General features: G+C 40.2%; 1 protein-coding gene across 3 annotated transcripts in view; it reads right to left on the bottom strand.

Annotated features, from left to right (window-relative positions):
* Positions 1-27517, bottom strand: part of GPN1 (GPN-loop GTPase 1) — a 63424-nt gene extending 35907 nt beyond the window's left edge. The window contains exons 1-9 of one of the 3 annotated variants that reach the window (XM_033938519.1): positions 27303-27517; positions 23493-23586; positions 22489-22528; positions 21308-21374; positions 20519-20556; positions 18014-18092; positions 17379-17473; positions 3929-3974; positions 2915-3001 (exon numbers count right to left, since the gene is read on the bottom strand). In XM_033938519.1, coding sequence (XP_033794410.1) covers positions 2915-3001; positions 3929-3974; positions 17379-17473; positions 18014-18092; positions 20519-20556; positions 21308-21374; positions 22489-22528; positions 23493-23586; positions 27303-27419 — 663 coding nt within the window. In that variant the 5' untranslated portion in view covers positions 27420-27517. Of the gene's footprint in view, positions 1-2854; positions 3002-3928; positions 3975-17378; positions 17474-18013; positions 18093-20518; positions 20557-21307; positions 21375-22488; positions 22529-23492; positions 23587-27009; positions 27225-27302 lie in introns of those variants that run through there. The other 2 variants (XM_033938518.1, XM_033938520.1) reach the window with 2 other exon arrangements.
* Positions 27518-27998: the final 481 nt, after the last annotated feature.

Below are 27998 nucleotides of genomic sequence, written 5' to 3'. Positions count from 1 at the left end.
TGCGCTTCAGGCTAGCTGCCAGTGTACCCTTAGTTTGCACAAGTATTGGCCACAGGTTTCAGAAAAAAAGAAATGTTAGGTCCTTGCTCTATCCCTCACTCCTGAGGCACTATGAGGAGGAAAGAGGTGACTCAGGCAGCAGATTTCGTCAGCTGATGGGGCTTCAGCTACCCCACCAGCCAATGAACAGGTATTGCAGCTTTGTAGCCCCCCCCCCCCCCAGCAGCCTGCCTACCTTTAAATCAAGCCTTTGGCCCTGCAGGTCAGCGGCAGTACTACAAAAAGCCTGCTAGCGGTTTGCACCAGGCCTTTCCCTCTGACCCAGCTTGCCCCTTCTGAAAACAGGAAGTTGCAACAAAAGAGGTGAGTTAGGTCACAGGAAAATGCCTGATGCAGGCTGCAAGCTGCCTTTCCGTAGGACTGCCATTGGACTGCAGGGCCAAAGACTGGATTTAAAAGTAGGCCAGCTGGGGGAGGGATGAGGAAGAAAGAAAGAGAAGCCACATTCAGTGGGGAGGGGAGGAAGATAGGCCAGACCATGCATGCACTTGGGGAGAAGGAAGCAGAAAGTGGCTGCATGCAATTATTAATCACAATTTTAAAAAAAATCTCTATTAATAATACGTTAACCGGGAGAGGGGAGATATGGTAGAGACATTTATTTGTTTTAAATTCTTTATTCACTTTTGCATGTTACAACAAGTGTAGCAGTTAAACTCATATGAATTTAAAGATACACACTTGATTAACTCATATATGCATTAAGTATAACATTTCATAACAAATTAATATTCTGTAATATTTTAAAAATTATGTAAGAAATCTAATATTTAAATTATTCTTATTGAATAGAATAACCTCCCCTCCCTCCCTACTCAATAATACATAAAAGTATAATTACTGTAAAACTATTCAAATAGTCATGTATTATGAAATAACAACAAGTAAAGCTGGTAGAGACATTTAAATACCTACGTAATGTAAATGCGCATGAATCAAGTCTCTTTAATTTGAAAGGAAACTCTGCAATGAGAGGGCATAGGATGAACTTAAGTGGTAACAGACTCCGGAGTAATCTAAGGAAATATTTTTTTACAGAAAGGGTGGTAGATGTGTGGAACAGTCTCTCGGAAGAGGTGGTGGAAACAGAGACTGTGTCTGAATTCAACAGGGCCTGGGAAAGGCATGTGGGACCTCTCGGAGAGAGAAAGAGATAATGGTAACTGCGGATGGGCAGACTGGCCCATTTGGCCTTTATCTGACGTCATGTTTCTATGTTTCTAGTTAGAACCACACAAAGAAGAGGTGTCCACCCCAGGACCAAAAATAACATAAGACTGAATGAAGTTTAGCCCCCAACTCTAGGTCCTGATCTGAAAAGGGAAAAACAATTAACTTTTTCCCCCCTCAGCCCACAGTCCTATCTCCAATGTCATACCACATGCCCTCTGACTGCACACTTTTCTTTTCCTACCACCTGCTGGAAACTGAGAAATACTGAAGTTACAGGACTACACAGGATCCTATACTGGGTAATGTCAGTAAGCCAGTAATTTGCTGCCTCCATCTGCTGGCAGAGAAGCATATTGCCAGGCATCTTATACATTTTCTTTACCTACCACCTGCTGGAAGCTGAGAAATACTGAAGTTACAAGACAAGACTACTCAAGACCCTATACTGGGTGATGTCAGCAAACCAGTAGTTTGCTGTCTCCATCTGCTGGAAGGGGAGCATAATGCCAAGCATCTGGTTGAAAAATATGGACATGCACATTAAAGGGACACTATTAAAGAGCTACAGGAGGAGATGAAAACAGCTATTGTTCCACATGAGAAAAGATAACAGACCCACAAACTATTCAGGATGCAATAGAAAAAAAAATAAACTAAAGCTTAACTTTGTATACCGAGTCATCATTCTAAGAAGGCTCGACTCAGTTTACAGCAATTAAATAAACTGGGAATGATTTACAAATGATAAATAGAAGATAATAGCAAAATTTAAAAATAATTAATTTTCAAAATGTTTGGCAAATAGAGTAGTTTTTAAAGATTTACGGAAAAATTGAAATGAGCTTGAACTCCTTAAAAAAAAGGGGAGACCATTCCAGAGTTGAGAGTTTAAAGACCAAAGATTGACTGAAGATCTTGACCCCTTTAATCCCTTTTTTAGATGGAAGGGAGAGTTTAAATTGTTGGATACCTCTTGCAAAGGAGAATCGGTAAACATTCCAAAATAAAGAAATAAGTGGATTAAAGATATCATGTAGAATTTTAAAAGTAATACTAGTGCAATTAAATTGAATTATAAACCAGGAGCCAATGAAGACTCTGAAGCAAAGGGGTCATATGGTCAAATTTACATTTTCCAAAGACCAGCTTCGCAGCAGTATTCTGAATTAATTGTAATCTATGAAGAAAATTTTTTGTAATGCTGAGGTAGACAGCATTACAATAATCAAGACGAGATAATATAATTGATTGAACTAAGATAGAAAAATGATGGTGATGAAAAAGATGTCTAACCTTCCTCAGCATTTAGCAAACTAAAGAAGAACCCACAATCATTGCATCAAATGCAGGGTTTGATATGCGAGAAACAAGACTCATATCTGTGTAACATAAGAATTTCTGGACAGCTTATTCAACAGCACCATGCAGATACTAGCCAGGCTTGGGAGTGTGGAAAGGAAAAGCAGCAGAGCAAGTCAACAATAAACAGCTGCCTTAAGATATCTGGAACAGACATGGAGAAGTATTGATAATAGTTTCTGAAGATTACTACTTTCTTTGCAAGTGCTGAAATCAACAGCTTGGTTGGTGGGGGGGAAGGAACGAAACAAACAGAACTTACTCTGAGCGAACTGTAGAATTCATCCAACACCAGGCTCATGGAGCGTGTCAGATTACTCACATATGTCGTCTCCTGGTTCAGTGCGTCCTGGAAGGTCTCAAAATCTTGCATCCATTCCACTGCAAAGTTGTGATCAATGATATCAGTCTGAAATATACCCAAGAAGAATTAACTGTGACAGAACTAGAGCAACCCGCACATCCAGGCCATTCTTTTGCGTGCACTCCTGAGAAAGCACGGTTTGTGTTTACTGGTAATACATGGATTCTCTCAAAATCTGCATCTATCTGTCAACTGACAGGTTCTCAGTTCTCTCAGGTGTACAAATACCACCGCCATACTAGTGAAAACTCCTTTAGTGTAGACCACCAGGGGGCACTCAGCTCAAAAATATTTAAACTAATTAATTTTTTTTTAAATGTATATATCGCCTACAACTAGATGCTTTATCAATATTAATGTTTTCAGTTGAGTATGGTGCTTCTAATTAGCTCAAGGAACACGGGTAAAAAAATCATGTTTTGAAAACAAGAGATATCTTGAAGTATAGACTGGACTTTTTTTGCTCTCTCCCCTGCAGTAACGGAAAGGTAGAAAGCACAAACCAATGTTCCATCAAGCCCAATAGCCCGTTCTCACGGTGGTTAATCCAAGTCACTAGTACCTGGCAAAAACCCAAGAAGTAGCAATATTCCACGCTACCTATCCCGGGGGCAAGCAGTGGATGGATGCAGCTCTTCTCTAATTGGCTTGAATTTCTATTTGCTTTTTTTTTTTTTCTTCTAAGAAATGAGAGGAAGCTGTTTTCCAGCAACAAATTCATGGCAGAATTTCCAGATTTTTTTTTAAAGTGTATAAGGCTGTCCTGTACAGCTATCCACATCCCACATCAAAAGGAATTTGGCTGGGCAAGTATTCTTTAAAGCAAAAAGGGCTAGCTCGTTTTATTCCCAGATCTACTTACTAGGCCTCCTACTTTATTTTTGCAGAAGTGGGTAAAAATAAATACAGAATACTAAAGTCTATCTAGAGTTATGTCCCATATTCAAGCATGAAAGTTAAAAAGACACGCACCTTGTTCATGACCACAATGAAAGGCAGTTTGGTCTTGTATAGAATACTAAAAGAAAAAAAAATATGTGTTATGCAATTAGCATTCTGCTCAATTCCAAAAGGAAAGAAATGTATCAACTTGAGCAATAAAACACTTCCTTTAGGAATACAAAATCTCTACATAGTAGGGAAAAGATAAGGGAATAGTATAGTAAAGGTGGTATATATTATGCATGACCTAGACCAAGATAAGGGCTGGTGGTTAGCCCAGTAGTTCACACAGTAAGTACCTGAGTCAGTTCCCAGGTCAGGAAATTTAGGGCCGGAATTCTGTATAGGATGCCCAGTCTCAGCAGCCGCCTAAGTGGCTTTTGAGAATCACACACAGGCGTTCTATATAGAATCGCATCTGTCCCGCGCCTAACCACCCCAATTCTCTAACCGGCGTCCATGTCACAGGCGCCGGTTAGAGAATCACATTGCCGCTGAGCTGATCGCCGCAAGGGAATCTCCCTGCAGCAATCAGTTTAGCGGCCGCAGTAGGTAACCTGTCTCCCCCCATGAAGTTGGCTGGCAGGATGGATGCCTAACTAATGTGAATGTGGGGGAGGGGAATCCCTGGGTAGCATGTATAAAGGCTCATTACACGCCTGTTTCCTGTCCAATAGAAAAAAAAAAACAAACAAACAACAGCACACCAGCAGGAGAGAACTGCTGGATCAAAAAACAAAAAGACAAGTGTCAATAAGAAAGGGATTCAGACATCAGATGTGCTATAAACCTTTTTATTCAATTCTGAATAAAGGCCTACTTTTCTCTAATACTCTCTGGACTATTTGAGTACAGACAGGGGTATAACGCAGCTTCAAACAAATGCCAGCAAAAAGAATCAGCAGCACAGAAAAGTGGTTGACAGGATTCTGTGGTTCAGGGAAATGCAGTCGTGAGGTCCATATGCACTTTAGTAAAGCCTCTGCTACTGTTTCAACTTAACTAGCATGGGAGCACACCAGAAAGCTGTTAACTGGATGAGATGGCTAAGCAACAGAACTCAAAAGGATGATACTCAATGGAATTTAGAAACACTGCAGAAAGATTTAAGGAAAATACACACACTGCAAGAAATGAAAAAAAATTAAAAGGAACTTTAAAAGCTGTGCTTCAATGCAAACCAATATGAAATTAAGTATCCAGGACACAAAGCCACACATTATCAATATCAACTAGAATAAGGATTGCTATCTTCCAAACAGGAAAACGATTTAGGGGTACTCATCTCAAATGAACTGAATCTTGCATGTCAGCATGATAAAACAGCAGGGAAGACAAACAATGGGGTCGATACAATAAGCCTGTGTTAAGAATTGTGCACTGATGGCTTACCTTAGAACTTTCTAATGCAAGCATAATGCCAAATGTGTGCATGCCAATGCAGTAAAACTGAATGTATTAGGACCTCTATAGAACTTGAACATTAACCTGGAAGGGCACACTAGATGCATGTACACGATTCCATGCCAACAGCAGCTAGAGCTTGTACACAGGTCTGAGCATATGCACACATCTGCCCATATGCCAAAATGGTATTTTGTGCATACATAATTTACAATACCAATATTTATATGCGCAGATATATGCAGGTGCTAACAATTTCTATTTTTGTGCTCAGGTCTGTGCACTGCTCAAACTGTTAGAGTAGAACTGTGTGACTGCAGAAGAGTGAGACGACCACCCCCTCAGTTCCTTTTTTTATTATGTTCTTTGTGGAACCAAAGAAAACTTGCTGTTCTTATATGTTAGCAATAAAGAGAATAAGCAGGCATACTAACATAGATAAAGACCTGAATGGTCCATCCAGTCTGTCCATTAGTTATTCTCATTAAAAATACATGAGTAAATGAACTTGTCTCTTCTTTGATATTTCTGTGCCATAAAGTCTACCTGGCATTGTTCTAGGTTCCAACTGCTGAAGTTGCCATCTAAGCTCACTCCAGCCTATCCAGCCATCCCAGGATATCTAATGCAAAGTCTGGCCAGTAACATCCTCATGCTCCAAGTTAGTGGAGTTCCCACTGATGCCCTCCCCAGTCCATCCTACACCGAATCACCATACAGTATATGGGACACAAACCGTACAAGCCTGTTCAATACCAGCCCTAGTTCTTTAATTTATACCATTTGTTTTCTAATTAATTAGAGATCCTTTGTGTTTATCCCACGGTTTATTGAATTCCATCACCGTGTTCCTTCTCCACCACCTCAATGAAGGGCCATATTTAACAAAAGCTGCTTTACCTCCACCTAATTGGTTGTGCCATTAAAACCCAATTAAACCCTTGTTAAAAAAAATAGGCGCTGTTATGCGGCCTCCAGGTTCTTGGTGGCTAGTAGCGCATAGCGACACCGAAGCCAAGAAGTGGGCATGGTTAGGAGCAGTGCCAGACTTTGGCATTACTATGCACCACTGGCTGCGATTCAGGAAGGGCCCTGGACACAGGAAATGTAAGCCTGTAAAACTCTGGCCTACATTTCTGGCACCTAAGGCCCTTGGAAGCTGCATCTGTTGGTGATTGACACGCGACAGGTGCCGGTTTTATTCATTTGACTGCAGAAGAGCGATCTAATCCTTTAAACTTTAAAGCCTCCCAAGACTTGGTTTTAAAGCCCCAGTATTATGCTCAGCCTTTCAGACTTCTGCACACTTCTCTGCATCTGGGCAGAAAAGCTAATAGCCTCATTACTATTCATTTCAATACGCTGTAAGCTGGTGTCCAATGTAAAGTTACGTGCATGGTTAGCTTCTGCACAAAACTTTTTTCTGCATCTATGTACTTACAAAATTTTGTACTAAAATTGTACTCCCTTTGCATACTTAATTGCACTGAATGCAGTACCTCCAGCATGGAAAAGGAGAAATTAGTTCTTACCTGTCAATTTGGTTTCCTTTAGTCCCATCAGACCAGTCCAAAACCTGTGGGTTATGTTCTTTAACCAGCAGGTGGGCATAAAGAATACAGATTGTGAGCTCTGTCATATTAGGGAACCAGGCAACTGCAACCAACCACTCAGTATTTTGTTACAAAGCAAGCCTTCCTTTAAGTCTGTATTGGATTAAACCTAATTTTCACTTTCATTATCTCTCTCAAATATACAAATAAGAAGAATATAAAAAGTTTGGAGAACCTAGCAAAAGGAAGAACAAACTCCATACAGAAGAGTACCATAACAGTAAAACATTTCATAGCTAATTATCAAAATAAAGAAGGGAAGGGGGCGTGGCTTCGAGGCGAACGAAGATGGCTGCGTGAGGGAACGGCTCCGTGGTGACAGGCAGCTTGTTTTTAAAAAATAGCGGTAAAAGTTTAAGGGAAAGTCAAAATTAGTGTGAGAAAATTATAAGTATGGCGTTGGGCAGACAAAGTAAATCTTCCGTGGCTGGAGCTGGATCGGGATCTGTTAAAAGATCAAAAATTGACTCCACTTCCCCACTGATGGTGCCGTTGCCGCGGATGAAATCGATAACAGAGATCTCATGAGAGAAATTACAAACGATAAAAGATATCGTTTTGGAAAATTCAAAAGATATAAAAGAGGTGAAAGGGGAGATAGTGTGTTTAACTAAAAGGTTAAATGCAGTGGATTTGAAAATGGAATGTTTAGAAAAACGGGTGGAAAAATATGAGGAGGAAAAAGTACTGTATAAAAAAGATCATAAAGAAATTGAAGCATTAAGAAGGGATTATTTGGACTTATCAAATCGTGCAAGAAGGAACAATTTGAGGGTACTTGGATTACCAGAAGAGATTGAGAAGGGTGATCCTATTACTTTTTTGTTAAACTCCCTGCCTAAGATTCTACCAATTCAAAGTAAGTTTCCGTTGGAGATAGAAAGGGCGCATAGAATTCCAGCAAAGAGAGTAAGCAGCCAAAAGGGACCGAGACCTTTGATATGTAAGTTATTTAGATATCAACAAGTAGAGGAGATCCTGAAATTAGCAAAGGAACATAAGAATATGAAATGTCAGGACGCAAAGATATTTATAGTTCCGGATTTTGCCAAGGAAACTGCATATAAAAGAAAACAGCTATTAGATTTACGCCCACAATTGAGAGCAATGGGTGCCAGGTTTGGATTAGTATACTTGGCTATAATGCGGGTGACTTATAACAACAAAACTCTAAGTTTTGAAGAAGCAGGGAAGTTAAAAGAATATATTGATGAATGTGAAAGCCCGATGAACACCTAAATGAAAATATTAATGAGAAGTCTGTTAATGTTTTAATAGCTTGAAGCATATGTTATGTTATGTTATGTTTATTTGACTTTATTTATAGTGGGGTATTATTTTTGAATATAAAAACTGTCATTTTCCATTGACTTGAGACAGTTGACTGTGGGGATTGGCAGCATTCTGAATTGAGCTCGAGGCAATTTAAATATGGGGATTGGTAACATTCTGGACTGAGCTTGAGGCAATTCAACTATGGGGATTGGCAGCGTTATGGTCTGAGATGGAGGTAATTTAATTGATGAGATTGGCAGCATTCTGGACTGAGCTCGTGGCAATCCAACTGTGGAGGTTGGCAGCATTCTGGACTGAGTTTGAGGCAATGCAAATATGGGGATTGGCAGCGTTATGATCTGAGATGGAGGTAATTTAAATGAAGAGATTGGCAGCATTCTGGACTAAGCTCGTGGCAAGTAAATGTGGAGATTGGCAGCATTTTGGACTGAGCTTGAGGCAATGCAACTGTGGGGATTGGCAGCATTATAGTCTGAGATGGTGGAAATTTAATTGAAGAAATCGGCAGCATTCTGGACTGAGCTCGCAGTAATTCAACTGTGGAGATTGGCAGCATTCTGTACTGAGCTTGAGGAAATTCAACCATGAGGACTGTCAGTAAAATGGACTGAGATTGAGGAAATTTAACTGTGGGGATTGGCAGCATTCTGGACTGAGTTAGAGGTAATTTACCTGTGAGATTGGCAGCATTCTGGACTGAGCTTTGTGGTCAAGGAAAAAAAAAAAAAAATGAGGATGCTAGCTTAGTATGATTGTGGACTGATATATGCATTGAAGATCTATAGTTATAAAGGAGATCGAATATAATAAAGTGGAGGGCTAAAATGGAAAGTTATGCTATATATAAATGTTTGAGTTATTTCTGCCTAAAATTAATGGCAGATGGACAGTTCATGAATGGAAAGAAGATAACAGAGAGAAGATTGGATTAAAGGCAACTCATGGATATTGTATAACAAGATGGGAATGAACTAGATTAAATGGAGCTGTTCGGATTTGAAGTAAAGAAGATAGTATGAAGTAATCATACTTTGAATCTATATAAATATAGTTGGACTTGAGAAAGTTGCTGAGTGGTTTGCTGGATGTGGATTGGTAAAGACAGTTTATTGAAGAATGTCTGGATTGGAGTAGTCTTGAATGCTGATCTTTATAGAAGAGAGAAGATCATAGGATTGATGTCTTCATATGAGAAATATGAATGATGATGTATAAATGCTGTCTAATTCTTGGAAAAATGGAAATGACTAATGTGTTAAATGATTATCCTAATTTTTGAAAGGGATTGAAGGGTAATTGTAAAGGGTTCTTTATATAAGTAAGGAGGGGAATAGGAGTTAGAAATATAGTGTTTGAAAGAAGTAAAAGGGAAAAAGGGAAAAAAAAAGAAGTATAAAAATATAATAAAGGAAAGGGGATGTAAAAATTCCTTTGAAATCCATTTATAAGTTATTTTTTTTTTTTTTTAAATCTTTATTCCTTTTTATTTCTTTCAACAAGTTTATAAGTTATTAATGGATTTTTTATAGAGTAATGGGGAAGGTTTGGGAAATACATATAAAAGATTGAAGTTTTTATTTCTTGTATGTTATATGAGATACTAAGGGTTAAATGAAAAAAAAGAAAAAAATATATATATTTTTTTTTTTTGTCTTTTCATTACTAATAAGAAGTTATAGATAAGCGGGTAGAATGAGTATGATTTTGCCTGTGGGGAGTTTTTCTTTTACTCAGTCAGTATGTGCGTTTTGAAGTCTTCATTTATGATGGGGGTGGGGAGGGAGGGGGATGGATATATGGGAGGGGGAGGGAAGGTGAGGAGGGAGGGTAAGCTTGTATTTTGGTTTAAGGGAAAAGGAAAAGTTTATATTATATGTTTGAGAAGGATATATTTGTATATTATATTTCATTTATATAATGGGTTTTAAAATTTTTTCTTTGAACGTAAATGGCCTCAATCATCCAATAAAAAGGAAAAAGGTATTGTCATATATTAAGCAACAAAACATAGATATTTGTTTTCTGCAGGAGACACATTTGTCTGGAATAGAGTCTATGAAGCTGTCAGGTAATTGGATAAAGCAATGTTTATATGCACCAGCTATTAAAAAGATAGCAGGAGTAGCAATATTGATTAATAAAAAATGTCCAGCAACATTTAATATGGTTAAGACAGATCCTCAAGGAAGATGGTTACTTGTTGACATGAGCATGGGCAATAATACAATGGCGTTATTAAATGTATATGCCCCTAATTCGAATCAAAGTGAATTCTTTAAATCTCTACAACAATTAATTCTACCACTGGCTACTACTAATTTAGTGGTGGCAGGGGATTTCAATGCTGTTATAGATCCAATAATGGATAAAAAGCCTAGTAGAATTATGAAGTCAATGGGATTAGATAATTTGATACAATCATGTAATTTAAAAGATATATGGCGTATTCTTCATTTTAATGATCGGGAATTTACATTTTGTTCACATGTTCATCAATCGTTTTCAAGAATTGATTATATTTTTGTTTCAGATCAGATGGTACAGCAAGTTATAAAAGCTGACATAGAACCAATACTAATATCTGATCATGGTGGTGTGTGGATAGAAGTTAACTTAATAGATCAAGATAATTCCAAACCTGTATGGAGGTTTGATAATACATTGCTTGCTGATTCTAAATTTTGCACAGAATTTTAGAACAAAATTAGTGAATATTTTTTGTTTAATGATTTAGAGGAAATGTCGATTGAAATTTTATGGGATGCTTTCAAAGCAACGATGAGAGGACAAATTATATCATATTCTGCATATAAAAAGAAACAGCTAAGAAAGCAATTTGTAAGTTTGGAAAAAGAAATTAAAAATTTAGAATTAAAATTGATTAACAAATGGGAACAAGATACATTTCAAACATTGTTAAAAAAAAAAAAAGTGAATATAATGAGATTTCCTCTGGATTAGTAAGGAAAGATATTTTTGCTCAGCAAACGTATTATGGTAGTGCAAATAAGGCTGGAAGATTATTGGCAAATTATTTAAAAGCAAAGAAAAGGAAGGAGAAAATAGGCATAATTAAGGATGAGTTAGGGAATTCTCATTCTCAAATTGGAAGTATATTAAAACAAATTTTGAAGGTTTATAAGTCTCTGTATTCTTCTGAGTCTTATTTAAATAAAGAGAAAGATGGGTTGGATTTTTTGAGTTCAGTTGAAGGTCCTAAGGTTCCTGATCATATAAAAAGAAGTTTAGATGAACCTATATCACTAAAAGAGTTACAAACGGCATTGAAATCCCTTAGAGTTGGGACTGCTCCAGGTGGAGATGGATTTACGGTAGAGTTTTATAAAGAACTTCAAATTTCCCTTTTACCTTATTTATTAAAATTATATCAGGATCAACTGAATAAAGGTTGTATATCAGGCACTATGGCAGAATCTTTAACTATTGTTTTGCCAAAGCCAAATAAAGATCCAACATTGGTTTCAAACTACAGGCCTATATCTTTAATAAATGTAGATGGAAAATTATTAGCTAAGATTTTAGCTTTAAGATTGGCTAAAGCTCTTCCGCATATAATAGCTATGAATCAAACTGGATTTGTTGCTCAAAGACACTCTTCTAATAATACTAGATTGGCATTTCAGATGTATTATTTAACAAAACAAATTAATGATCCGGCTTTTTCGGTATCATTAGATGCTGAGGCTTTTGATCGTGTGGAATGGAATTTTATGTATCAAGCTATGGAGTGGTTTGGTATTGGATCCGGATTTATACAAATGATTCAAGCACTGTATAGTTCCCCAACTGCTCGTTTATATATAAATAATAATTTTCCGGATGCTTTTAAATTGCAGAGGGGAATTAGACAGGGTTGTCCATTATCTCCTTTGCTCTTTGATATAGTTCTTGAACCCTTGTTATTGGCTATTCAACAGGCAAAGGACATACAGGGTATTCCATGTGCTGGAGTGGAGTATAAAGTATCCGCTTATGCAGATGATATTTTGCTTCATTTGAGGAATCCGGAAACAACAATTCCATGTCTACTTGAAGTAATAGATACATTCGGAAAATTCTCAGGATACAAAATAAATTGGACTAAATCAGAAATTTTACCTTTAAATGTGCATTGTACAAATGTGCATTGTATATTTGATTCTTTTCCTTTTATTTGGAAAGAGGATGGAATAAAGTACTTAGGCATTTGGTTGAATAAGACACTCAAAGAGACAATGAGAATAAATGAAAAATTTTTATTACAAAAAGTAACAGAGTTGTGTGAGCAATGGAATCCTTTGCATTTGACATGGTGGGGAAGAGTTCAAACTGTTAAAATGATGATTTTGCCTGTGGTTTGCTACCAATTGGGCATGATACCAGTGTTTTTTCAGGGTCTTTCTATAAAAAGTTAAATAGTATTCTGGTTAAATTTATTTGGCTGGGTAAAATTGCAAGAGTTGCTCTAGTGTCTCTACAAAGGCCAATTGAGGAGGGGGGGGGTAAATTTCCCCAATTTTTATAGGTATCACCAAGCCTATATCATGTGCCAAAGTATGTATTGGGTCCTCCCAGAGCTTTTGGAACAACTGCCAGAATGATTATGGGTAGAGAGATCACTTATATTTCCACTTAAGCTTGATCTTCTGCTTAGTATAAAAGTGCCTAGAATACGTAAAGACAATAGAGTATTAATGGATACTTGGAAAACATTAAGATTTGTAAACAAATTAACTCCTGAGTCTATTTTAAAATCAACACATCAATCTATTTGGGTAAACTCCAAGATACAAATAGGCGGGTTTAAGGTTGTCTGGAAGGATTGGATTAAAGCAGATATAAGATCCTTAAATGAAGTTATTCATAATGGTAAACTGCTTGATTTTTCACAATTGCAACATAAATATGGTCTAAATAAAAAACAAAGTTATAAATGGTTGCAATTGAAGCAGGCTATTCAGGTAGGGTTCCCTGAATGAAAATCTTTAAATGATCATTACAGCTTAGAATTCCTATGTTTCCAGGCAGATTTTCTGGGACACCAGGCCGCAAAGTGGTATAAAATTATATCTAATTATTTGAATAAGAAACCTAAAAATGGATTAAGAGATATTTGGAGCATTGAGATTAAGCATCAGATTAATGTATTTGTTCTTGGAGAATTAAAGGTACGATGTCGGCATCTATTAGGCAAACATGGTTCTTCTTGTTGCATAGAGCATTCTGGACCCCTACTAGATTACAAAAATTAGATTGCTCTAAGTCTAATAGATGCTGGCATTGTAAAATTGAAATTGGAACTTTAGACCATCTTTTATTTTATTGTCCATGTATTCAGGCATTTTGGTTGTCAATCTGGGATCAAGTTAACCTAATGATGGAAAGTCATGTGGCATTGTCCTATGATACGGTTATTTTTGGAATGTGTATGAGGGCTAAATGCCAAATATCTGCAGCAAATAATAAGTTACTGATGATTTTTACTGGTGTGGGGATCCAGCAAATAACGTTTAATTGGAAAGACTGTTCTAGACTGAATTGTAGTTTCTGGTGGAACTCAGTATGTCATATGTACAAGATGGAAAGACTACTTGCAGTACAGAAGGGTTATTTTAAAAGGTTTCAGAATGTATGGAGGCCATTAATTGAATATTATAATGATTAAGGTTTATTCTTTTTCCTTATGTGATAATTTGTAGAAAGGGGGGGGATAGGATATTCTAAATAAATAGCTGTATATTTTAACTGATTAATGCGCATAAGAAATATAATATGTATGTATGAATAGAAGGGGGAAAGATTTTGAGAAAGAAAGGGTAGGGGAGGGATAGGTTAATATAAGATTAATTGTAATATAAAGGAGGGATATTTAGGCATATATATGATTGGATTGATTATTTTGTTGATATGGGGAGGGATGGGAGGTGGGTGGGGGGAGTTAAAGTATGTATAATAACATTGTCTAAGAATATCAAGTGAGTTATGTGAGTTATCTATATAATAAAACCGTAGGCGGCGCATGCGCAGTCTTATCAGCGTGCTTCCATGATCCGTATGTCCGTGGCCGCCAAGACTGCAGCATGCCCCGCGCTTACTACGGCCCCACGCGCAGCTCAGTTCGGCACGGCGGTTTCCCCAGATAGGGGAAGTCGAAAAACTCACTCCCGACGCGCAGCTGAGTTCGGCACGGCGATTTCCCCGGTTTCCCCAGATAGGGGAAGCCGAACTGCTCACTCCCGTCTCAGCGGCCTGCACATCGACGATTCAACCCCCTCCCCCCCCCCCCCGGGGCTGCCTAAAGAAACAAAGTTTCACGGTGCTTGGCCCGCCAAACAATTCCTGCTGTTGCCGAAATTTGCCCCACCGTTCCTTCCCTTCCTCCATCAGGTCAGTTCAACTCCGCCTATGTTAAAAGGAGCTGCTTTGAAATTGGAGCCCTGCCGCCACCGTAACACGTTCCTCTCTGCCAAGGCAGAGGGGAAAGTGCTACGGCAGTGGCAGGCCTCCGATTTCGACGTGGCTCCTTTTAACATTGGTGGATTCACTGCACCTGATGGAGGGAGGGAAAGAAAGGTGGTTGTGCGGCGCGGGAAGGGGGCGGCAAGGGACTAAGTTGGCCGGTAGTGCTGTTTTTCCATGAAGGAGGAACACGTGAAAAGAAAACAAAATAAAGAAAACGTTGGCCCCCGCCGAAGAAGTGGAATGTGGAGGAGGGGCGCGAGGAGCCGGAGAGCTGTATGTAAGTGTGTGCGCGCGCGCGTGTGTATAGCCAAGGAGGAAGTGCAGCAGGAGCAAGGAGGTGGGGAGAGTGGATTTCCCCTACTTGGATGTCAGTAAAAGCTTTGGTCCTGTGATCCTCACTCTTTTCCTGGGGCTACTGCTGGACAGAGGGGGAGCAGGACATAAAGGAGAAGAGCTACTGCTGGACAGGGGGAGGAGGGAATGGGAGGGGTGCTGCTGGACAGGGGGAGATAAAAGGAGAAGGGCTACTGCTATATGGGGGGAGCAGGGAAAGGGGGAGAGGTGTTGCTGGACAGGGAGGAGGTAAAAATAAGGGAGAAGGGCTGCTAGCACCCGTTAATGTAACGGGCTAAACAACTAGTTTGTAATAATATTGTACACTTGTTGAAAGAAATAAAATGAATAAAGATTTTAAATAAATAAAGAAGGGAAACTGGACTGCTCTGGTGGAACTAAAGGAAAGAAAACTAGCAGGTAAGATCTGATTTCACCTTCCTTAACATCCTTACCAGACCAGTCCACAACCTGTGGGATAAATCAACACATTTCTAGATCCCATCCCTCATTTCTTCTAGGTATATGTATTCCAGTGGCGTGTGGTCAGGGCCTTCAGTGAATACTCAGCCCTGCAGCTATGCTTTTTTATTTTTGTTTACTTTTTGCTTGATGCAGCTTGATTGGTTGAACAAGCCGCTAATCAAATTGCATTAGCAAAGAGTAAACAAACAAACAAAAAAAAAACCATGTCTGCCTCGGGTTTCTCCCAGCCTCCTGAAGACCCTGGCACTAATCTGAATTTGATTGGTTAAGAGGCAGCCTCTCCTGCTGCCTGCTCAACCTATCAAATTCCATGAAGCAAAAGTGGCCCACCCTCAGGGGGAAGTTCTGGATCCTCTGAAGGCTTTGACTGCACTGCTTTGATTGGTGCAGAGGGGTAGAGCTCAGCTCTCCTCCACCGATTCCAGTCCAGCCCCACTGCTGACTGGGGCAGGACTAGGGTTACCAGATATCCAGATTTACTTGGACATGTCCTCTTTTTTAAAGAACTATCCAGGTGTTCAGACGTCTTTCTAAAATTTGAGCAGTTTGTCCAGGGTATGTCCTGTCTCTCACCTCCCTCCTCCACTAAAATTAAATCTTAGGGCCAGCCAGCAACCTCATCGAGGTGAGCCTGTAACTGTCAGCCTGCCTCGGAAGCCTTACTAGGTCAGGTTTTCAGGATTTTCCAAATGAATATGCATCAGATCTATTTGCATACAATGCAAGCAGTGCATGCAAATAGATCTCATGCAAATTCACTGGGGAAATACTGCAAACCAGATTGGGTTGCGGCCCTCCATGACCAACATTGAACAATCTTGCACTAAAGAGTCCAGATCAGCGCTTCCAGATTCAGATCTTTGGCTGAAGAAACAGTTTGCTTTATTGTTCACTGCTAAAGCCATCAGATTGATTGTCAGTCATCCCCAATGTTGCACAATGCACTGAAAGGTTGTCCGGGACAACAACCACTCCCCTGAGTCCAAAGTCTGCCAACTGAGATAGTCATCTTGTACATTCTCCACCCCTGCTACATAAGTCACATATCAGGTGGATTTCCAGTCAATGGAACAACAAGTGGGCCCCTAGTTTTAATGGCACACTCTTGGTGTCTTCCTGTCGGTTGACATAAGTCTTTCTAAAATCTGAGTAGTTTGTCCATGGTTTCCTCTCCCATCCCCCATCTACCTCCTCTTCTAAAATTAAATCTTCAGGCCAGCCAGCAGCATTAATGAAGTGAAAACACCATGACAGCTTTGCCTTCCAGGGATCTCCCCAGGGTCTGTAATGCCAACTGTATGACTCTCAGTTCCAGTCTGTTTATTGACCATTCCCTTTGAGAGGGAATCATTAACCTTGATTCGGACAGCCACTGCAATGAGCCCCCCAGCCTTAAAGACTGGCATCTATGGTCAGTATCGCCCACAATGCTATCTGGAGAAGCATGCCCAATAGAGACTCTGGCTAAAGCCACCAACGCAAGCAGTGCCATGCTTCTTCCATCCAGGCCAGCTGCATCTGAAAGGGATCTGTGTGGAAACCAGCTTGCAATAGCTATTTTGTGGGTGATCCAAGGTCCAATTAAGTGATGATATTCAACACTTAACTAGATAAACAGGAATCCATAAAACACAATCCTTTCTTTAACTGGTTTAATTTATCCAATTAAGTACTGAATATTACACTTAACCGGACAAGTGTTATCCAGCTATGTATAACTAGACATTGAATGCTGGTGCCTGGATATTGCCGGGCAATTAGCATCTGGGGATTCTGTCAGCAGCAACTAAAACAAATGCTGATTGCTGCCAGCTGAATACTGATCTCTAAAAGTTTAGTGTGAATATGTAACTCTTATCGCATGAACTGAGACAGCATTCACTCACCTGCAGGCATACAGCATGTTGGACATGAAAGTGACTGGGTTGGTGCTGCGGGATGTATCCATAACATAAATCACTACAGAAGGGAAAGACGAGGCCTAGGAAGAAACAACTTTGGATTATGCAGTGCTCTATGCCCACAGGAAAAGGGTAATCTCCTTACATCACCATTCTCCTAGTCTTTTCCCCACAGTTTCTTAGTAGAAGACTAGTTACTACTTGATTCTCAAATACTCCCTAAAACTGTACATCACAAAATGAAATAACCCACAAGATACAGGGAGCACTGCTCTGTCACCTCTCTGCAGTTAGAAAAGGACTCTCATTGTTGTTTTTCAGGTTATCCCTTTCCTTATTGTTCTTCCCTTAATCCTTCTTTTCTTTACTTATTGTAGTTCCTCCCTTTTTCCTCTTGTTTTCCTTTGTTTGTTTGGTGTATGTATTTCGGTTTTTACTGACAAATCCCCAGTAATGATATGTTTTGCTTTTAATCCTTTGTTTTTGTGCCATTGTATGCTGATAATAGATTTTATTGTACACCGCTTTGAATTTTAGATTAAGCAGTATAAGAAATTTTTAATAAACCTTGAAACTTTGACTCCTCCTTTTTATATGCTAGTTCAGGCCCCAGGCATTACCAGAGCTTCTGTAATGATTGTCCCAGATGCTGACCAAGTAAAAACCTCGATCTGTCCTGGAGTATCAATCAGCACATACCTGGATAAAGATAGCAAGGATGAGATTCAGATCTCTCAATATGAACTTTAAGGACAACAGTGAACACCTGAATCAATCACAAAAAGTCAGAGAGTAAACTTGTCGGATGCTTGTATTTTGCTATAGATTATAAGCACGTGTAAGACCACTTGTATTATCCTGTTATGGTAAAATCACTGGTGCACTTGTTATAGACCAAGTCACAGGCAGTGGAGAAGGCTAAAAGACCTGCATCCAGAAGTATACAATACCAAAGACCCCAGGGATTTTTCTACTTAGAAACATGATGGGAGATAAAGGCCAAATGGCGAGGAACAAGGTTGGACACCCCTACTATAGACCGATTCTATCCTGTTTATATCTTTTTGAAGGTGCAATCTCCAGAATTATACACAATATTCTTCAGAATTTCCTCACCACAAGTCTCTACCATGGCTCAAGGGACCAAATTTATATATTCATTAAATTTTCTATACTGTTCTCCAAGGGGAACTCAGAATGGTTTATGTGAATTTATTCAGGTACTCAAGCATTTTTCCCTGTCTATCCCGGTAGGCTCACAGTCTATCTAACATATCTGGGACAATGGGGGGATTAAGTGACTTGCCCAGGGTCACAAGGAGCAGCGTGGGTTTGAATCTACAACTTCAGGGTGCTGAGGCTGTAGCTTTAACCACTGTGCCACAACTCTCCCCAAATTCACTGCTTCCATTGCATGCAAATTAATCTCGTACATATTAATTGGGGAAATTCTGAAAACCAGGCTGGGTTCTGGATCTTGAGGACTGGATTTAAGGAATTCATATTTAGGCACTTCTGTTTTATCTCATGGCTTTCGATGTAGACTTCACATTATTTTGATTGCCTATCTCTGGATCTCATATAGCCCGTTTACATCTTTGTAGGGAAATGTTTTCCAGAACTGAACACAACATTTCAAGGTTCTGTTGTTATCATTGTCATTTAAATCTCTCTACATCATTTTTCTGTCAAACAACTAAACAAAATTAGTAAGGAAATATTAGACCTTACCTCCTAAATTACTTTCCTTTAGTCCCTCTAGATCAGCACACACAAGTGAGTTATGCACTCTGACCAGCAAAGGGAGGCCGAGAATAAAATTTGTCTAATTTCTAGACAAGTCCCAGCATTCCTCCACCATGCTCCTTTGAGACACCAGAGTTATTTGCTGATCCAGCCTCAGCCCCCCATGAGCGACACGATATTTAGACTCCCACCAAGTCAACACTACACCACTCACAGGCCAAGCAATTTTTTCCGTGATCATCATAGGTGCTCACTCACCATGACAAAGGCTATTGACAACCAGCAAAACCTTCCCTACTGCAACCCTGAACCATCCTGAAGGCAAAGGGAAGCAAACTCACATTGCACAGGCCCAAAAACACACAGCCTAAAAAGCACTGAGCCTTTTATTCTTCTCATGGAAGCAAACCTCATCAGCTTTTAAAGCTATCTGTTGCTGAACAGAGAAGAGCAGCTGAGGCACACATCAAACTGAACCAAAGGGATGTGGGAGACCTGGCCACCTAGGAGTGACATCCTCAGGGTGCAACCAACCAGTAAACCATGAGAGGGAATAAATCACAAAACAGATTAGAACCCTTCTATCATTTAATTTTAAAAAAGAAGATAAACAGACTCCCAAACGCCTACAATTCAATACCTGACCAGGAGTATACAGGCTAAGCATGTCCACCACGTGCTGGAGACTGAGAACTACTGACTGCGGGGACTGCACAGCATGGTTATAGGCAAAGCCTATATGGTTGGAATGCATATAGGGACACTACAGCATACCTTTTTTCCATCCCTCTCTTTATGCACCCAAGTCTCCACTTGATCACAGCTGAGATCAGATACTATCAGAATGAAATCTCTCTCTTGGAGGATACCCACTACCCTACCCTCTCATGTGTACTTCTCCCTTGAAGTTCTGCATCCCAAATGTATTTTGTGGTCTTTAGGTTTTCTGGATGAAATTTTAGTTGCCAAGCATTATGCAGCTCCGAGAGTTCTCTTAGATTGCATCTAATGTTATCTACTCCCTCAGGGTATCACTCTTACAGATCCTAATGTCATCTGCAAAAAGGTAATTTTTTTCTCCTTAACCCTCGACTAATTATCATCAAAAAGAGGAGGATCTAAAAAATAGCACAGGCACTTATGCAGGAACTCATTAAAATCACTGATCTTCTGCGTTAGTTAAAATGAAAATCTAGCTTTTCAGACAACTAGATTTATAGTCCTCCATCGCTCCATGGTCTGGCCAATCCATAAGGCTCAACCCATTTAAAATGAAAGCTGCACTATTTATTTATTTCACTTATTCAGAGAGCTTTAAAAGAAAAGATTCATCTTTTGATGTAGAACTGGTGAAGTGGAAAATGCACAGCTGTACTCACTGACAATTCTTCTGTCTCTTCTCAATAAACTTCATCACCTAGAGAAAAGAGGAAGAAAACAAATCAGGCATAGATCTACACTAGTCATATGACAAGAGTTCTCTTTACAAGCATGGTGTCCTTGTACTTAAGCATGATGGTGGATCATTGCAATAGTGTTCACCAAATCATCCCAGGGATCCATCATCAAATAGGACTGATAAAACTGCCTCTTGAGTTCTCATCTAATTCCTAGCTAATGAAGACATCCCAAGAATTGAAATTCAATTTAGTAACAGACTGAACCACATATCCACAAGAATCTCCACCAAATACCCTGTCCACAATGTTTTCTCTAAAGCAGTGTATCGCAAACTGTGTGCCACAGCAGATTCCAGGTGTGCCCCAATGAGATGCCGGTAAGGAGAGACGCCGGCAGACTGCTTATAGGATGTGCCTCTCAAGATGAGAGGCATATTCTGTAGGCAGTCAGCCGGTGCCGACTCTCTCCTCATCAGTGTCTCTCCTCCTCTCCCCGCACCTCCCCTCCTCCAGGATCCCCTACTGAAGTGACAGGTTCAGGGTCGCAACCAGATGGGCCTCTGTGCAGATGTTGAAGCGATGACATCATAAATGCTTATGATGTCATCATGTTAGCGTCCGGGCACTTACGGCTGGGGCACTGGGCTTAGTGCCGCTGGCTGAAAAGTTTGCAGGACACTGCTCTAAAGCATTTGCACTCCAATTCCATGTTGTCATCCACTTCTCACACTATTGTCATCCACAGGCAAAATAAACAGGTCTCCATACCTGATCAAATCTAGTGGCAAACAGATTTAGAGAGGTCACAATGCCGCCATTTGGGCCAAGCCCATATCTATGCTTTCATTGAGGAAAACAGCATACATCCCAGCAATCAGAGTAAAAGAGCTCTATAACAAACTTGGCAAAACATACATACCAGAATTCACCCCCAGATCCCGGCACACTAACCAAGTACCCTAGGGTTCTACCCACTGATCAAACTCAAAAACCATATATCAGAAATCAACCCTTTGATCCAGTTCACATTGAAATCTAGCTCCTGAACCAACCCACATGCAATTCATGGTAAGTGAAAACATAATAAAACTCTGCTTGCCATCAGGCACTCAATCATTCTTGCAGCAGTGCATCAAGGCACATATCTCATATGCTGTCCTGCGAAACAGATTTCACAAGAGCCATGGTAGCGACAGTGGCACTGACCTGATGAGGGATTCATATTAGTTCATAACAGAACTGGATACCGGAGGCCAGCCAAGTAGCTGGTATCCATTTTTGCCACTGGAATCCCCAGTCTGTTTGTGGTGAAAGGAGATGAGCAGTTGATAAACTTTCTGATGGATTCTGAGGTGTTTGGTTTTTTTGTTTTAAATAAACAGGAGTCCATGTGGCACTACTACTAGCATAGATGCTCTTGTCAGTCAGGATACAAATGTGGGCATCACCATTTCTTGGAACACAACCCCATACCCAATCACTTTCCCAACCACAGCAGTAGCATATACCTAACTTTTTCCAATGGTCAGCTGGAGTATTGTTAAAAAGGAACTAAGCATCAAGGCCAAAAACTGAGCCCATCCTTGCATGCAGGGCTGTGGAGTCAAATCCGATTTCTTCTGATATTAGGCTTTAAATTTTTTTGTTCTGGATCTAAAAGCACTAGTAAATATAACATAGATACAGGACAAAGATATGAATTTAAGTATAATATATGGTAAATTTACCATTTTATAATTTCATTTTATTTTGAAGCTGGAGTCAGTTCATTTTTACTGACTCTGACTCCACCCAAAATTGCTTCTGATTCAGACTCCACCTTGCTTGGACCTCATGATTTAAATGGTGCATCATGAATTTTAACCAGACCCTGTCCATTCCTTTCTACATGCTCATTTGCTAAGGTGACAGATGTAACTGCAATGCTAGGACTGAACTGGAAAGGATACTGCTTCATAACTTCTTTGTAGTTGACTGTATCTCGGATATCTGCAAAATATAAAGATTGTTTAGTGGTACACAATTCAGACAGCAATTATACTGTACCCCAATAAAGAGAATTAAGCTGCAAATTTCAGTGAAATTACTGTATTTGGAACACTGATAGCAATGTGCTTATTCAAAGACAAAGAGGGACCCAAGCAAAAAATTGTGTGTAGGGAAAGAAGTAACAGTGCTTTCAATTCCAATTTAAGTAACATCTGTGTTATTAGAATGCGCACCCCTTTTCATCTTCCCCACTACTAATAATCCTAGAGCTACATCCTCCTATACTGCGGGACTCTGCTGCAACCTGGTAGTGTGGCAAGCACATACCACTAGTGCTTCAAATTGCCTCCTAAGCACCATGTTCACTATGCATTCTCGCACATCCCACACCTCCCTCACTAGGGAGGGAGGAACACTTTATTACTGGAGTCACAGTGGAATCCACCTTCAGCTGATTAAACATCTGCTAAATTCTGTAGCCATAGGGTAAAGCTTGAACAGTGTCCTGGCTACTCTAAGGGAGTTTTGATGTCCGGGTGTGCAGGAAAAAAAGGTAGTCTGAGCATTTGTGCCGCTCATGACCGGGCACTGTGAAGGTTCCAGTTTCATTTTTCCGAGCACATCCAAAATAATGTGAGCAACGGTAGCAGACTTGAAAAGCTGCCACACAGAGGGAACTTCTCCCTGATTGAGCATGACTATTGCCTCCTGACTTCTGGTACTATTTGGGTTTTTGTCAGGTACTTCTGACCTGGATTGGCCACCATGAAGATGGGATACTGGGCTAGATGAACCAGAGGTAATTCACCTAAAGTACAGACTCCTATGTTCTTGCTACAGAATTTCTATTGCATGAATGCCTTTTTTATTTCTCATTGAGACAAAAGTCACAACAGTACACCATTAAAAAGATGAAGGAACACAAGAAAATGGATGAAATGTGGAAGGGCATATTTGCACTCACCAATGTTTACTGGAAACGGGATCTCATGAACAGCTGGATCAAGATTGATGACGTAAGGTGGCGAATTTTTCTTATGCAGGTACGCTGTCAGTCTCTGTTGAAAATGGAGATAATGTTTTATTCGGGGATTCTTAATACATCAATGCCAAAATATATACAAATTCCAAGAGATATTACATTGATTTTCCTTACTTTAACCTTGAACATTAGATATCCCTTTCATTTTATTTTAACACATTCCCTGTGAGGCAATGCTTTGATATAAGCTAGTTCCCTAATCTTCAAATATATCTACTTGTTCTATTTAATGTTGATCTTTCCACATAACATACATTGTGGAATGGTTTTAAAGTATTATGTCTCACTGCCATCAATTTAAACATAAGTTGTAGATTGTGTAACCTATTTTGTACCAGACTAAGTCAGGTATAGTTGTTGTGCCAACACTTAGCAAACACTAGATGTGCAGATGTAAAAACACAGGCTGCAAATTTATGTTCCTCTATTGTAAAGCCCGAAATATGGGCATTAAGCAAACAGCATTCCATTAATAGGGGACAATGTCAATGAGTGATACGTACCAAAAATTTGCCTACTTCCTGCCAATAGGTTTTTATGCTTGGGAATGTCTATTAAATATGCTGAAAATCTCCTCTCTCTCTACATTGGTACTGGGACTGTCATATTGGAAACAGTTTTTCAGTTTTTCTTGTGTACCATCTCGTATAATACATTTTGTAACCGTTTTCTATGTAATTTATTGATAATGTCAATTTAAATACTTATATAAACTGCCAGCTCTCAATTTCTTTATTCACCCCTAATTCTGTTTCCCATTGTGCTTTTGTATGAGCCCAGTGAGCTTCTCATTTGATCAAAGCTCAGTATAGTTGGGAAATGCCTCCCCTCACCTTCCCAGCCCGCAGCACTTTTTCCAACACTGTCTCTCCAAGGCTAAGGTTCCATATCACCCTTTTATATATGAATGTGCAAAGCTGGGTATAGGAAAAGGAGTCCTTGGCCCCCAAACCATCCTCCTTGTGCAGAGATTCGGAAGGCATTACTTGTGCTTCTACCCATAGTTGTCCCAGGGTCTGTACACCTGCTGCAACCATTGATGTCTAATGGGTTCCTCTCTTCCTGATTGAAAGTCTACTGCTAAACTAATTGTACTTTGGGAGAAATATTGTCTCTCTGGGAACATCTGCATCCTTATAGCAACTCAAGTACTAAGTATGGCTTTCAAAAATGGGTTTGGCTGATTCAGGTGTGCTCTTAGTTCTCCTAATAGGGCCCATGGAAGTTTCCAAAGTGATATATCAGTTATAAATTTTTGCTCTATGTATATCCAGGGCTGATCTAGATACAAGTAGAATCACAAATATCTGGTACTCAAGCAACCAGCACTCTCACCCAACCGGCAAAAAATAAAAATTTGCTGGCAAAAAAAAAGAATCATCCGCCCTCCAGCCCCCAAAACAGCAGCTGTCCTGACCTGAGAATCCCCCTCTCCGTCCTTTCCTCCAACCTCCCAAGAAGCAGCAGTGGCAGCCAGTTAGCAGAGGCAACATTGTAAACAGGCTGCTTGCAACCAGCCCCGACAGGGCCTTTCTTCTGCCACGTCACTTCTGATGCAGCAGAGGAAATGCCCTGCCAGGGCTGACCGCGAGCAGCCTGTTTACAGTGCTGCCTCTGCTGATTGGCTGCCGCTTCAGGTAAGGGAGGGAAGACCTTGGGAGGGAGGGTCCAACAGGAAGAAAGGCAGAGGAGGGGAGATAGATGGATGCAGGACCCATAAGTTGGGGGAGGAGAGCAAGTGACCCAGACCAGAAAAGAGGGTGGGAAGAGAGAACAGATGCTGGACCTGAACCTTACAGGACCTAAAAGTGGAGGAGGGGGGATGATAGAGAGAGGAAGAGAGTGAGGTGGGAAGGGAGACAAAACTATTTTTACAGTAACAGAAGCTACAGTTATCCGGCATCTATCAATTCCTGTGGGAGCCATTCAGGAAGCCGCTCAGCACCAAGCAAGCGTGCCAAAGCATGTTCCTGCTCAGTACCTACCGCTCAGCGGCTGAAGCCGGAACTCGCGGTAGCGACCGACCGGATTAGCAGTGGGGTACGAGCATGGAAGCTTGCTCCTGCCCGCTACACCTCTGGACCACCAGGGAATCCAGCGGCCGAGGAGGTACAATGGACAGGGTATGGGGGCAGGGTGGAGAGCCTGGGAAGGAGGGAGTGAGGGAAGGAGGCTGGGTGCAGTGCCTGGCAGGGAGAGGGCTGGGTGCAGTGCCTGGCAGGGGCCGTTGAGTGCAGATCCTGACAGGGCAGGGCACGTGAATATTAAGCCATTCGACATAGTCGAGTCAACCATTTTGTTCCTCCTTTTTTAGGGGAAAAATGGGGGTCTAGACTTATATTCGGATCAACTTATATTCAAGTATATACGGTACCTCCTGTCTTGAAATTTTATCAACCATTTAACCGGAAATCACAAGAAAAAATCTCTACCATTTTGCAAAACATGAGGATGGAGAGTCAGAAATGCCCTACCCAAATCTCTCAGCTTACATCAGGAAAACACAATAGCGTCTGTCCCATGTACAAAATAGCACTATTCTGAAAAAAAAAAAACTAATAAAAATTTAAATTTTATCATTCAAATACAGTGGGTATTAAGAAAGTTGCACAGGTCTCTATCAATTCCTGAGAGGTTTCCAGAAACTCATTAACATTTGAATTATCTGGAGAAACAGATTTTAATCCAGTTCTAGATGACTCCACAGCCTGTCCTTTTTTCTTTTTAAGAAGACTCTGTTTGCTGGAACTGTTTGAAAGAGGAAGGAACTCTTGATCATATGTTATTTCATTGTACTCTAGTCCGCTCTTTTTGGACCTACGTCTGGAACACCATACAATCTATTACTAACTGCTCAGAAGAAATCTCTATAGACATTGTAATCCTTCGCTCTCAACACCCATGTTTCACACAATCAAATTGTCCACCTAAACTCATTGATACCATGTTGGTGACTGCTCTCATGCACATTCTAAAAAATTGGAAATCACCCTCGCTATTAGATTATACCTTTTGGTGGAACTCTCTGAGTATGTATCATAGATTTGAATCCTATGCATATGAGAAGAGAGTTACATTCCTAACCTGCATGAACTTGAAATACAACAAATCTCCATGGTCATTCTTAGATTCCTATGTACGCTCATCTTCTTAGACACTCCTGTTATCCTTTTCTTCTCCTCTCTTCTCTCTTTCATTTTTCTTTCCTTTTTCTTTACTGCTCTCTCTCATCTTTATCTTATATATCCCTTACATATATTTTTAATAATTGGAGCCTTTGCTCCTATACAGTTAAACATAGATTTATATATTTTATATACAGAAAGCTTTATTTTGTTTCTATGTACTTTAAATGATTCTTGTATCCTTTAAAATACTTAATAAAAATTATTGAACTTAAAAAAAATAAAAAAAAAAAAAAGAAGATAATAGATCTTACTCATTGCAGGCAGAGATTCATTTGTCAATTTCAAAACTTCTTGTATATACTTTCTAATTAACCCCCGAGACGTTGTGGTATCTCGCTAGCCATAGGAACCAACTTTTCAAAATGATTATGAGTGCTAAACCCAATGAAAAATACCCCTCGGTGGATACAGTCAGGGTTTGCTCGATACTGGGAATGCTCAAGCGCCTACAGAACTGTCTCCAGTGTCTTTAGCTCTGGTGCTTCCACCCCATCGGGGGGAAATGTGCAGCTGCCGGCAGTCCAGACTCAACTTCCTCGCTCACCTGCACGAAAGTGGTTTTCCCAGACCCCGCCATGCCCAGCACGATCAGACACACCGGCTCCTGGCAGTCCTTGGGCAACGCCATCTCTCCCGGCTCCCCACTTCCCGCAGCCGCCATGCCGTATCCGGGAGTCCCTACTACTAGAGAGACGGGATTGGAGAAGACTGGGCACTGGAGAAAGACGTCACACGCGCGCGCGCGCAAGCGGAAGTTAAGCCCAACGAGGAGAGCTGTTGGAGGCTAGAGAATACGTTTATTGTGCAAACAGACAAGCTGGGTAGTAGTTGTGGTTCGTTGTAACTGCAGTTCTGGATTGATTACCTCCATTCTTCCCTGAGGCAATCGTACCACTGCTGTTAAAGGTTGTAAATGTCATGCCTTCGGCCAGTACAAAGGTATTAGGTGCCCTAAGCAAATCTTCAGCCTTATCTCTGCAATATTCTACAAATTCTTCACAGATCAGCATTTTAAGCAGCCTCAGGAGAATCCAGTGTTTATCCCAGCTCTGATTTGGTTCAAAAAGAGGTCACATTGGTTTAAATAAGTACTACTGCTATTAATCCTGTCTATAGCTCAGACAATTCTCTATTATATTCAAGCACTTTATAAAATAAACCAATTTTATATGACCCGTATCTGCAGATGATTTCTATAAACTGTCCTAGCTGCCTCACAGCATGATTTCTGCTACCACTG

Source organism: Geotrypetes seraphini, chromosome 3 (genome assembly GCF_902459505.1).
Source record: "Geotrypetes seraphini chromosome 3, aGeoSer1.1, whole genome shotgun sequence".
In the NCBI taxonomy this organism is placed as follows: domain Eukaryota; kingdom Metazoa; phylum Chordata; class Amphibia; order Gymnophiona; family Dermophiidae; genus Geotrypetes; species Geotrypetes seraphini.
This window is presented reverse-complemented; position numbering and strand designations above follow the sequence as displayed.